Here is a 12,329-nt window from a genome sequence, read left to right on the forward strand (position 1 = left end):
CTACTGAAATAGGAACTATAGTTAACATATAACTTAAGAAGGTTGCCTAGAGTATTTTGTTGATTTAACAAAGAAAGTTTAAAATTTCTTTTGGTGTAAGGCAATCTGTATGTTTTTGTTTTCTAAACTGTTGTACGGTAATGTTTAACACAGGTACATTTTTTGTACACAGGCGTTTTCGTGTACTTTTGTAAATCTGTGCTTTTCTATTCGAGATAGTCTTGTCACTGTGCACCTGGAATTACAGAGCCCCTACTGTATTTTAGTTAATTCTTTTATACAACAGAGTGTTACTAATGCGACTGCAGTTCCTACGATCACGCCACTCTTAAGTCTGTGTCACTAATGTGCGCCTTGTTCGGCTCTGTCCTGCTTGACTATGTGGCTCTCATTACCTTCTTCTTCCTCTACTTCTACTGCAGCCTTATGTCTTAACAGGTATACTGTCTTCTAACAACATCATCTTAACATGCAGTAGTGTAATCTGCTGCGATTTATTATTAGCACCATCATAGTAAAATGTAGGATGTAGTTGTGGCGGAATCTTCTTAGATACATTCGACATCTGCGAATTGTGTATAATTTGATGTCTCATCTTGTACTCATGAAAGTGACCGTCAACCTGGCGTTCAGGTTAATAGCTACATGTCTCTAACGTGTAACCTTGTTTATGTTTCTTAGATTTATTGATGTGTATATTTGATGTTTATACACAATACGAGATTACAGCTGACTCATCCCCACAAGCTTGACCTGGTTCTCATCTTACACATAGTAATCTGTAGTTAACTACTGCGACTGATGTTTTCTCACATGATGTACATTTCATCTTGTTTCCTCTTAAACCATGCATATTTTACTATTTTCTTCAACGTATTTCAGATTTTACTGACATAATAATAATAATAATAATAATAATAATAATAATAATAATAATAATAATAATAATAATCATCATAATATTGATAATAATATTAAGTGCTTTACATCCCACTAACTACTTCTACGGTTTTCTGAGACGCTGAGGTGCCCGAATTTAGTTCCGCAGGTGTTCTTTTTATGTACCAGGAAATCTACCAACACGAGGCTGACGTACAATATTTGAGCACCTTCAAATACCATGGGACTGGACCAGGTTCGAACCTGTGAAGTTCGAGTCAAAAAGCCGGCACCTCAACCGTCTGAGCCACTCAGCCCGGAAGGAGGCACGATATGTAGGTACGTTTAATTTATTTAGTTGTATAACATGTCCGTTATTCCTTTGAAACTAAACGTTCGATATGTTTCAATAATTCAATTCCGATGCTACTCATTTGGACATCCTATCCCATGACTGCTTTCTTTGGTGTAAGAAACTGTCTCCTTTCTTCTACCTTTACGCAATGCACAACGGGGATCGTAATGTATTTCACGTCCTGGCGCGTGTATCCCAACCAATAATTCTATCACACGCTCATACAGGTCCCGCACGACACAGGTTTTCAGGCCATTTCTATACTCACTAGACCACGGGGCTGATGACCACAGATATCCCAATCCCCTAAAGGACGTAACACCAAATGAACCAGTTTTAACGCTGAGAATTCGATACGTCTCCAGGGATCAGACTGCAGTTATCAGACTGTGCCACATAAGAGGCTTCTGATAAGTTCACCTGCATACACCCCAGCATAAGTGGGTAGGGTCTGACACATCCCACTCTGATGAGTCTAGTGTCAGGCCTAAGACAAAATGCTGGTTAATAGAGCAAACGCCTCAAAAGCCATACATCTAATTTTTTATCTGATTTTGATATGCTCTATTGGTGGAAAAATATCTAATTCCCTCCATGGGAATTTAGAATTACCACGTGTCCAGGGTCCGAAACCGATGACCAGGGTTGTCTGAAGCCCCTAAGAAAGAAACTAAATACTAACAAGAACAAAACCAGTCTGGCGAGAATATAACATAACATGGCATACACTACTGTAGTAGCCGCCTTCAGCTGTTATCGTAGTTCAGTGGCTTTTAAACATAAAACCAGTTTGACAAGTACGTTACATAACATCTCATGCATTGCATAGGCAGCGTTCATCTGTTACAGTAGTACATTTGCTTGTAAACATAAACAGAAACCAGTTTGGCACGGATGGCGCGTGGCACGCCTGTTATTCATTCACAAGGACAAGGCATACTACATATTCTAAAAACACCGTATCTCTTTGCTCCCGAAAATAACTTCTGAGGATTGCTAAAAGTTTGATATATAGTGGTTTGTCACATCGTTCTCTATTGCTAGAAGAAATATCTGCAGGTATACCCCTAACATCCTGTATATATTATAGGAAGAAAAAAGCAAAATTAAACTTCAACCAAAAATAGAAATATGGACAGCGAAATAATCATTTATATAAGCATAAGATAGTTTCCTAAATTAGCCTATTGTGTCCAGTTACACAAGAATTACAAAGAAACAAGAGCGAATCACGAAGAGTTGATATTTTAGAGCGTTCTCCAGTTGTGTGCATGGCTCTTCTATGACTAATGAGAGAATATAAGCTGGTACTGGATGGTTTTGAAGACTGAAGATAATATTTCTTGCCACTAGTTTTGAATGTACAGATGGAGCAAGTCAATGCACCACACAGCACACAGAAGATGCAAAAAAAAAAAAAAAAAACGTTCAGAATCAGAATTCAGGATCTCCATCATGAATGTGGTTTGAAGTCAAACCTTAGGCCATGAATAGCCAAAGCCGAACCGGCCGATACAAGGCCACGGCTGAGAGTACAAGTCTGAGCTTATACAATCACGTCCCAGGGAGAGCAGGAATGACAATCAAAGATCATTTTATTCAGTAACCAGCAAAGGTGTGACAGCAAAAGAAACCTAGCAAATATCCCACTGGCACACCCACAGTTAAGAGGACACTACTGCGTTAAAAGTTTGATAACAGAAAATAGAGTGGTGCTACTCTGTTAAATCACTGTTATAATAACAATTCTGAAATAAAATTGCATCATTACATTATGAATTACCTACATTTATGAGATAGTAAATTTACTTATGTGAAGAATTGTGGCAAATTTTAGGCCATGTTAACAAATTTAAAACTTTTCTTGTAGCTGCTCATTTGATTACTTAATACTAATTATATAATCATTGTAATAATAGTATATAAATGTGTTTGCAATCAACACAGTACAAGCACTTGACTGACAATGAGCAGTAAAATGAAAAGTAGGAAATGGCAACAATCAGCCAGTATGATGATAACACAGGAATAAACTTCCAGTCAACACCACGATATCTTGTTACACTTACAACAATGTGGAAATTTTAGTTCAGAACTCTGATATCTAAGATGTGGATCTACTGCACTGAATGTTTCACTTCTACAACCCTTCTGCTTTGGCGTCAACAAATAGAGGAACACACAATAGAACTGGATAGATCATAAGAAATGAAATCTAAACAAATAAATAATTTCAAAAATGACATTATTCATTGTGTTATATTACTGAATGGAGCCATCAAAATACTGATTAGTGGAGCTGAATTACGTAACTTGAAATAATTATATTGTTTTCAATGTCTACAAAAATTAAACAATTTTTAATTTATACATTTTGTTTATAATCTATAAATATGGCTTCCACTGTGTGTCACTGTTGGTCTACACATACAAAATATCTGGAGGTAATAGTTGCAGATGACATTTCAGATGACATACAGATGATGAACAAATGATGCAGTGACAGTGAAAGAAAGAATATATTTTTCATTATTTTTCAAATGTATTATAAACAAAAACACTTCAGAAATATCTAGACCTACCGGATATACATTATATTCAATAAAACTACATCGAGGAACATTAATATGATCTTCGAGTCCCTCAATATTTTAGGTAATTTAACCAATACATTTGTAATATATTAGAGTAGAAACGTAACCCTGTAAGGAAAGGATTAAACTGATGAAAATGGCCAGTTTATGAAGACAAAATATCCACAACTGAATGCAACCATGAATAGGAACAACTTATTCAATTTTGTGTATGGTTTGTGGTGTACGTACTTTGTTTCTTCTTTGATGTACGGCATGAGCTGGCCAACAGTGTGTTGTTCTATGAATATTTCCTCCTTTGTGTCTTCTGAAGGCTATAAGTAAGAAATAAGAAAAGTAGAATAAAGAAGTGAGAAAAAAAAATAACAAGAAACAGCTGAGAAAATAACTTTCATATTGTCACAATAAGAGTATAAGTGTTTTTTTTGCTAGTTGCTTTACGTCACACCAACACAGATAGGTTTTATGGTGAATATGGGACAGGGAAGAGCTAGGAGTGGTAAGGAAGCAGCCCTGGCCTAAATTAACGTACAGCCCCAGCATTTGCCTGGTGTGAAAATGGGAAACCATTCCCAGGGCTGCCAAAAGTGGGGTTTGAACCTACTATCTCCCGAATACTGGATACTGGCCGCACTTAAGCAACTGCAGCTATCGAGCTTGGTATATATAACTGATTTACCTCCCAATGTAAAAATATAAGAAAGGAAAGGAACAGACAAGTGATAAGAGAGATAATAACATGAAAAGAAACACACAATATGACAGCACTAGACAAGGTAGCAACTGAATAGCAGAAACATGAAAGGGCAAAGACTGTCTCTAAAGTCCTAAACCAATACCATTCCTTGCTTCTTTTTCTCTTTCTTTTGAGTCCTATTTCCACACTGACTAACTATTTTCTTTATCCTCTTACATTCACATTCCCCTGTTCCCATCTTTCTACATGAAATGACTTGTCACTTCTTTGGTCCTTTCTATTTTCTTATATACGTTCATTCCCAAAACACCTCACTGTAATATCAAATAATCCCACATTATTCCTGTTTTTGTCAGGAATCACCCACAAGAAATGGAGCTGATTTCAGTGGATTATGTGGATTATTTCCAGAACTCTAATCAAGTAATCCTACTGTAATTGTGACCTTGCAGAAGATATGAATGCCTTCTCCCTTACAACTGCTAAATAAACTCACATAAACATTACAGGATCAAATGAAGCTTCAGCTGCTCTAATGCTCTTAATTCTATTTTCTAGAAATACAGCCACCCCTTTCGTCACTATTTTATCCATCCAAACTTTTATCCAGCTGAACTGCACGTTTTTTGTCAGTGTTCTCTCATGATCTGCCCCATCAAAAGCCTTAGGTAGGTCAATCGTGATACAGTCCATTTGACCTCCTGAATCTAAAATATTTGCTCTATTTTGCTTGAATCCTATAAGCTGAAGTACAGCAGAATAACATCTCCTAAACCTGAACTACCTTCTTTTGAACCAGTTAATAATTTTGTAAATGTGTATAATATGATCATGCAGAATGCTTTCCAAGAGCGTGCATGCAATAACAGTCAAGACTGTAATTATTGGCGTTGCGTTTATCATCTTTCATTTATACAAAAACTTTCCATTTGTTTGATATACTTGCTTCATACAAACAGTAATCAATTAAGCACTACAGATATGTATGCTGACTTTAGTATTTTCCCAGAAATCTTATCAAACACAGCAGCATTTCCAATTTTATGTCATGGTTTGCAGGCGAGACCTAGTGTTTGCAGTATATTATGTCTTCTAGTATGTGCTAGAAAAATGCTGTTACTTTCAATGATCTGTCACAGTCTTATCCTTTGCTTTGACAATGCGATTGTGACCAAGGTATGAGTGATGCTAGCAGTGCAATTACTTATGCAGCTAGTCGCTGCTATAAATGGTGTGCAAATGTTGCTCATATGGTTGGTTGTTCCATGCATTTCAAAGGGTTGGCCGAGTGATATGAAACACCAACTTCTGGCTCAGTGAGGCAAGCAACAGGAAACTAGTTCACTCTTCCTCTTCAGTGATGCCTAAGCTACCTATGACAGCTAATGGTGGTGCTGCTGATGATCCAACAAGCCTTCAGGCTGTGGACGGGACCACAGGTCCATGTGGAAATGGGTGAAACTGTCATCTGTGTCAGGTACTGCAGAAGGACGTGACCATAACACTTTCCCTGTGCCTTCTCATTGAGAGGAGCGATGCCCATTTGCTCAAGAATGGTGTCTTTCTTATGTGATAAAGGAGTACGATGCCCATCAACTGAGTATTCATAAAGGATTGCACACATAGTGAAGTCAACACCATTCCTGTTGGATGTACTCAGGTAGATTAGTTTACAGACATCTCTGACGTCATGAGATTTCCAAAGCAAGCAGATACGATGTAATTAAAATAACTAATCTTCAATCTTAAACAAGAGAGCAACATTCCTAGCGAGATTTATTCCCTACAGTGTAATGATTATGTAATAATAAACCGAACAAAATATTTCCTAATAAAATAACAACACTACAATAATTCTAAACCACATTTAGATGTATCCTAATCATAATACGAGGGTTGGGGCAACAGTCATGGCAACTACTTTCTTTCCTTGAAGATACCAGTCCGGTTGTAAAATGTGACATATACAGACGAAAGGACAAGGTGTTAACTACATGTGTGGACAATGAATAGCACTGAAATACCGTAACACACTAATTTATTACGGTAGTATACAGGGCAAAATGGCCTTCCCGGTGCAAAAGAATGACAACACAGCACACATAAAGTTGACATTACAAACCTGGGCCTAAAGACACTCAAAGTAGTCCCCTGCTACTGACTTCACACGATGCCGCTGTGGGAGGTGCTGAATACAATCTGCCTCAGCTTTTGCCACACCCTGTATGAATCGGGTCACCTGCTGGTGCACAGCATTACGAGTAGCAATGTCCTCTCGTGTTGCAAATGGCCTACCACGTAGTGGTTCCTTAATCTTTCGAATGAGATCGGTCACAGGGCGAAATGTCGGGAGAGTACGGTCGGTCCTCTAATTCTTCCCATCTGCTCATCACTAGTTGACACACGTCCTTGCTGAAACCTTCCTACCCACCGTGCTACTGTACAGTATAGTAGGGCATTATTTCCAGGGGCTTCCACTAATTCACTGTGATATTCCATCGCATTTCTCCCTCGGAGATTGGCTATTTTGATGTAAGCGCGCTGCGCAACAAGGGTTACTTCCATCTTGCATGACACTCACCAACCGACTGATGACACAGCCCTCGCTGTGCTACTACCAGTTATCATAGAGCCATCTGTTGTTCTGCATACACACTATGCCTGCAAAACTTCCACACAACACATATATGTTTGTGATCCGTTCACATATCTACAAAAAAAAATTAGTTGCCATGACTTTGCCCCAATCCTCATACTTTAACTGAAACAACAAGTCCAGTTAAAACTATGAACCTATGAAACTTATGAACCTATAAAATTTCATTTACTATGTATACAACATTTAGTTTGATGATATTTTATTGGTTTAGGTAAAGACAAAAAGGCAAAAAGTTTGAATGTAATTAACAATCAAAGAACAATGGCCAGTAGAATTATTAACAAATATTAATTAAACATAACCAATGGCAAATTGGTTACTTTTTATGATTTTTGTAGTTTCTCTTTCACCAAATAATTGTTTTTCTAGCTATATAGTTTACATCACACCAACACAGAACGGTCTTATGGCAATGATGACACAGAACAGGGCTAAGATTGCAGTGAAAATGTGAAACAATGGAAATCCTGCACTTCAGGGCTGCCTACAGTGGGTTCAAACCCACCACCTCCCAAATGTATACCACAAAGAAACAATTGCCTTCATTCCCCCTATTCCTAGCCCTATTGTTGGGAGTAAGTATACAGAATAACTTGGCCGGGTTGAGTGGCTCAGATGATTAAGGCGCTGGCCTTCTGAACCCTACTTGCCAGTTCGAACGTGGTTCGGTACGGTGGTATTTGATCAAACTAAAAGATATGTAAGCCTCATGTTGGTAGATTTGCTGGCAGGTAAAAGAACTACTGTGGGAGAAATTTCCTGCACCTCGGCACCTCCAGGAACCGAAGAAGTGGTTAGTGTGACTTAAAACCAATATCCTTATTGTTACCGTGTTTTGGTGCTAGGTAGAGGTGAAAGAAGGTGCGGGTGTGAACGGGTCTCAAGCTACGGAAGAGAAACTAAGTAAAATTTAACCAGGTTATATTTTCTTTTCAAAATTAAGTAACAACACATAGAACAGGTACTTAGTAGCCGAAACACAATTTGAAATGTACAATTACAGGGACTACAGAATTTGGGCTCCGAGAGCCGCCCATACGATTCTTGAGCTAGAAGCCCAACCTTACAATATACAGAAATCAACAAAGGGGCAGAAAACCCCATTCATGCTCAGGAGCACTTGCTCCACATTACACAGGAAAAGCCTCCTCGAGGCATACAACCCTCAAAGAGCCACACGCTCTTAAACATTCACCAAACTCCACCTTCAAGTTGTCCTCTCAGGACATAGACACAGGGGTAACATACCCAACCTACTGAGGTCTATTAAACGAAAAGGTTAATTACATGACCTTTAAAGTAACAAATTGAGAGGAGGCGAACTGCACTCCTAATACATTTGCTTAAGACCTACTTGGCACTAGGCCGTTAATACAAGGGCTACTCCCATACTACAGAGGTGACTTAAAAAGAACCAATTTACATTACGTTAACGAAGAATAGGTAGGGAAAAATAAGTTCACCTCAAAACAAATGTGAGTGGGAGCTCGAGAGGGTTAGCACTCTCTATCCCAATATGTAGCTTTACAAGAAAAAGATGATAAGAGTAATTACATTTTAGGAAAAGGTTACATGATGGAAGTGCTTCGAACCCGCCGTGAGTGTTAAACTGCCGACCTAGCCAGAAAAGAAGTTATTAATAGGCCATTACCTGGTGTTGAACGGCTGAAGAAGAAAGAGGCGCTTCCCGCCTCCCGCTATGTACTTAATACACTGAAAGATGGAACAGAAGTGGCCCGGAGAGCCTAAAATCAGCAGTTTAAATACTCTCGCAGAAAGTTCTAGGCGTTAGGGGAAAGAAAACACCCTCCCACAAAGATTTTATTGGCTAGGGTACAGAAATATATTCAAGTTGGGAGAAGATGCCCATGATAGGTCAGAAATTAATAGAAGAAATTCGTGATTGGATACATTCAAAACAAGGGGAAGAAAGGGGTAATTATTGCCAACTTAAACAATGACAGAAAGAAATTTAACAAAGAACAAACTCTTGAAATTAAATTTTCTCCAACAAAATAGTTCTTTGACTCCGCACTAGGGTGCACTATTGTAGATCTTCAGTAGTGTCCTCTAAAAGAGAAAGTTCACACTTCTTACTTCAAGCGAAACAAAAACACATCAAAAGTGACACAGTTCAAAAACTCAAAATTTTCCATGTGGTGACATCTTCTGAGAAAGTAGAGAATTAATAGAGTAGATAAAGTTCAGACTTCCTCCAGCAGAGGAGTTTCAACTGGCGCACATTTTAAATTAGCGGCGTGGAGGTGTACCGCCCGGTACAGACCTCCCCCCCCAAAAGTTCCTCCAGGGATGACGCATGAAGTCAGTTTGAAACAAGGTCCAAGTAATGATGTTGATATGAAGATAGATAGCCGAAGCGTTTACAAGATTTCTAAATTCAGTTTCAAAATGTTGTTGTTGCAGGTGAATGAAAGTCTTTATGTTTGTAGAATTGGAATTTCTGAAGATAAACTTTTAATACTTAAAGGTGAAGAAAAATTTTGCAATGTCCACCAAAAATTGTTGTTGAATTCCCAAGTGTAGTTATTGCTTATGGTGACTGTCCATGTAGTTGATGTAGATTGAGTCGGATGGCCAGACCGGCCGTTGCAGCTTGCGTCCAACGGAGGCCGCTCGGACCCCTCAAGTACCCTGAGATACCGCTCGCCCGCACTATGAGGGGAGTAGAGGTGTTGAAGTACGCCGCGCCCGCGGTGAACAGATACAGGCTGCGGGCATGTAGCAGGTCGTTCGCCGCACATCAGCCTTGGCCGGGAGGAGAGCTCCGGCTCGCCGTGCACATGTCGTCCTCGCTGGAGAGGAGGGGGCCCATCCCCCTCCCCAGTCGCTGCACGGCGCTGCGCGGCTGCGGGGGCGCTGAAACATTAAAGCTAGGCGGCAGAATTGTGTTGGACTATCATCTTCTTTGAGGGTACAGGCTTGTGGAGAGGTTGAGGGGCCAGCGGCGTGTAGATATCCATGGCATTTACTATTATGAAGCCACAGTGTAAGGTGGAGCAGGAGACGGGAGCGTGGTAATGGCCGTGGCAAGAACAGGATGGCAGTTTAACGGGTCGGGGCAGATTTTACACAAGGCTTACATCTAAAACCAAAATATTACAGAAGGGGCAGAATGCCTTAAAAGTGAAACTCAAAAAAAAATATAACCTTCATATCCTTTCAAAATAATATGAAGCAAGTTAACACAGAAATTACACCGGTTTCACCTGGGACAGGTGAACTCTAAATATCCTCTCGGTGGCTGGATTACTTAGCAATAAGGTAACCGGCGTAAGAAAATCGAGAATGATACAAGGCCCATGAAATCTGGGGGCAAGCTTGCCCGCGGGAACAAAATTTTTGACCATAACCTGGTCACCTACCTTCAAAGTGGTGGGTCTCCGTCCACGATCATACCTTTCCCTAACCTTTTCATGAGATACTTTAAGATTAGCTTTAGCCTTCTTCCAAAGATCTTTAATGTTGTCCGGATCTATTGTCTCGGGCAGAATGTCATTCAGAGACCAGAGGTTAGAGAGCGGCGTGTTGGGAACGAACTTAAACATCAAAGAAGCTGGAGTAAATTTGTGTGATTCATGAACCGCCGAATTCAAAGCAAAAGCTAACCAATGCAGGGACGTGTCCCACCTAGAATGATCTTCATGATGATAGGCAATAAGTGCGGACCTGAGATTACGGTTAACCCGTTCAGCCAGAGATGGTTGAGGGTAATAAGCGGAAGTAGTTACATGAGAGATGGACAAGTCAAAACAGAATTTACGAAATAAATTAGATGTAAAAGCCTTAGCATTATCAGATACAATGTATTGGCACGGACCAAAAGAAGCAAAAATAGAATTTAGGCAAGTAATAGTTGACTGAGCGGTAGCCAGCTTAGTCGGAAATAACCAGGAAAATCTTGTAAAACCATCTACACACACAAAGATGAACTTGTTGGCATTACCCTTTGACTGGGGGAAGGGTCCTACATAATCAATATACAGGCGTTCCATGGGGCGCAACGCTTGATGCGAAGACAAAAGGCCTACCTTGGTGGACATGGTGGGTTTACTGAGCAAACAAGATTTACAAACTTTTACAAGTTCCCGAATGTCACCGTCCATACCTTTCCAGATGAACCTTTCACAAATCTTTTCACGGGTTTTAAAGATTCCAAGATGCCCTCCCAATGGGGTCTCATGATAGTATTTGAAGATCATAGGCACAAGAACAGCTGGAACGACAACTTTCATCATCTTGTCATGCCTCGAAGGGCAACATAAAACACCATTCCTCAGAACATAAGGGACGACATGTTCCCCAGAAGAAAGGGTTTCCATTATCGGAGCCAGCGTAGGATCTTCACGTTGGTATTTCTCGATATCCCTAAAGAGCATGGGAGCATCGGTTAGGATGGCATTAACCTCGGATAGTATGGACTCGGAAGGTGATGAACTATCGACCGATTCATGGGTCTCGACCTCGTTTGAAAACATACGGCTGAGTCCATCAGCCACAACATTTTCGGTACCTCTGATATGCCTGACATCGAATTGGAAGGCGGAAATACGGATGGCCCAACGGGCTATACGACCAGTACGACGCGGTCTACCTAAGACCCAGCTTAAGGCTTGGTTATCTGTCTCCAGGTCGAATTTGACATGTTCCAGATAGAGACGGAACTTTTCTAAGGCGAATAAGACTGCCAACCCTTCGAGCTCATAGATGGAATACTTGGCTTCTTGAGCCGATAGAGTCCTAGATGCATAGGCGATGGGACGCCTCCCTAGTTCAGTCTCTTGAAGAAGGACTGCAGCTACAGCTGACGACGACGCGTCCGTTTGGACGATGAATTTCTTCGAGAAATCAGGCATAGCAAGTACAGGGGCATTACAGAGAGCTAATTTAAGATCTTCGAAAGCGGCTTGTTGAGAAGGTCCCCACTCGAATTTGATGCCTTTCCTACGAAGAAGGTTTAAGGGCGCCGCTCTATTAGCAAAGTTAGGAATGAACTTTCTGAAGAAATTCACCATACCAATAAACCTGGCGATGCCTTTAATGTCCTTGGGAGGTTTAAAATCACGGATGGCCTGTGTTCTAGAATGATCGACTGCTACACCATCGGGTGACACAATATGCCCTAGG

General features: G+C 40.2%; 1 protein-coding gene across 1 annotated transcript in view; it reads right to left on the reverse strand.

The window, feature by feature from the left end:
- LOC136874640 (uncharacterized) overlaps positions 1-12,329 on the reverse strand; it is a 173,335-nt gene that overhangs the window by 128,970 nt on the left and 32,036 nt on the right. Inside the window, exon 4 of the mRNA XM_068227902.1 lies at positions 4,060-4,142. Coding sequence (XP_068084003.1) covers positions 4,060-4,142 — 83 coding nt within the window. The remainder of the gene's footprint in view (positions 1-4,059; positions 4,143-12,329) is intronic.

The sequence above is a fragment of the Anabrus simplex genome, chromosome 5, assembly GCF_040414725.1.
Source record: "Anabrus simplex isolate iqAnaSimp1 chromosome 5, ASM4041472v1, whole genome shotgun sequence".
Taxonomy (NCBI): domain Eukaryota; kingdom Metazoa; phylum Arthropoda; class Insecta; order Orthoptera; family Tettigoniidae; genus Anabrus; species Anabrus simplex.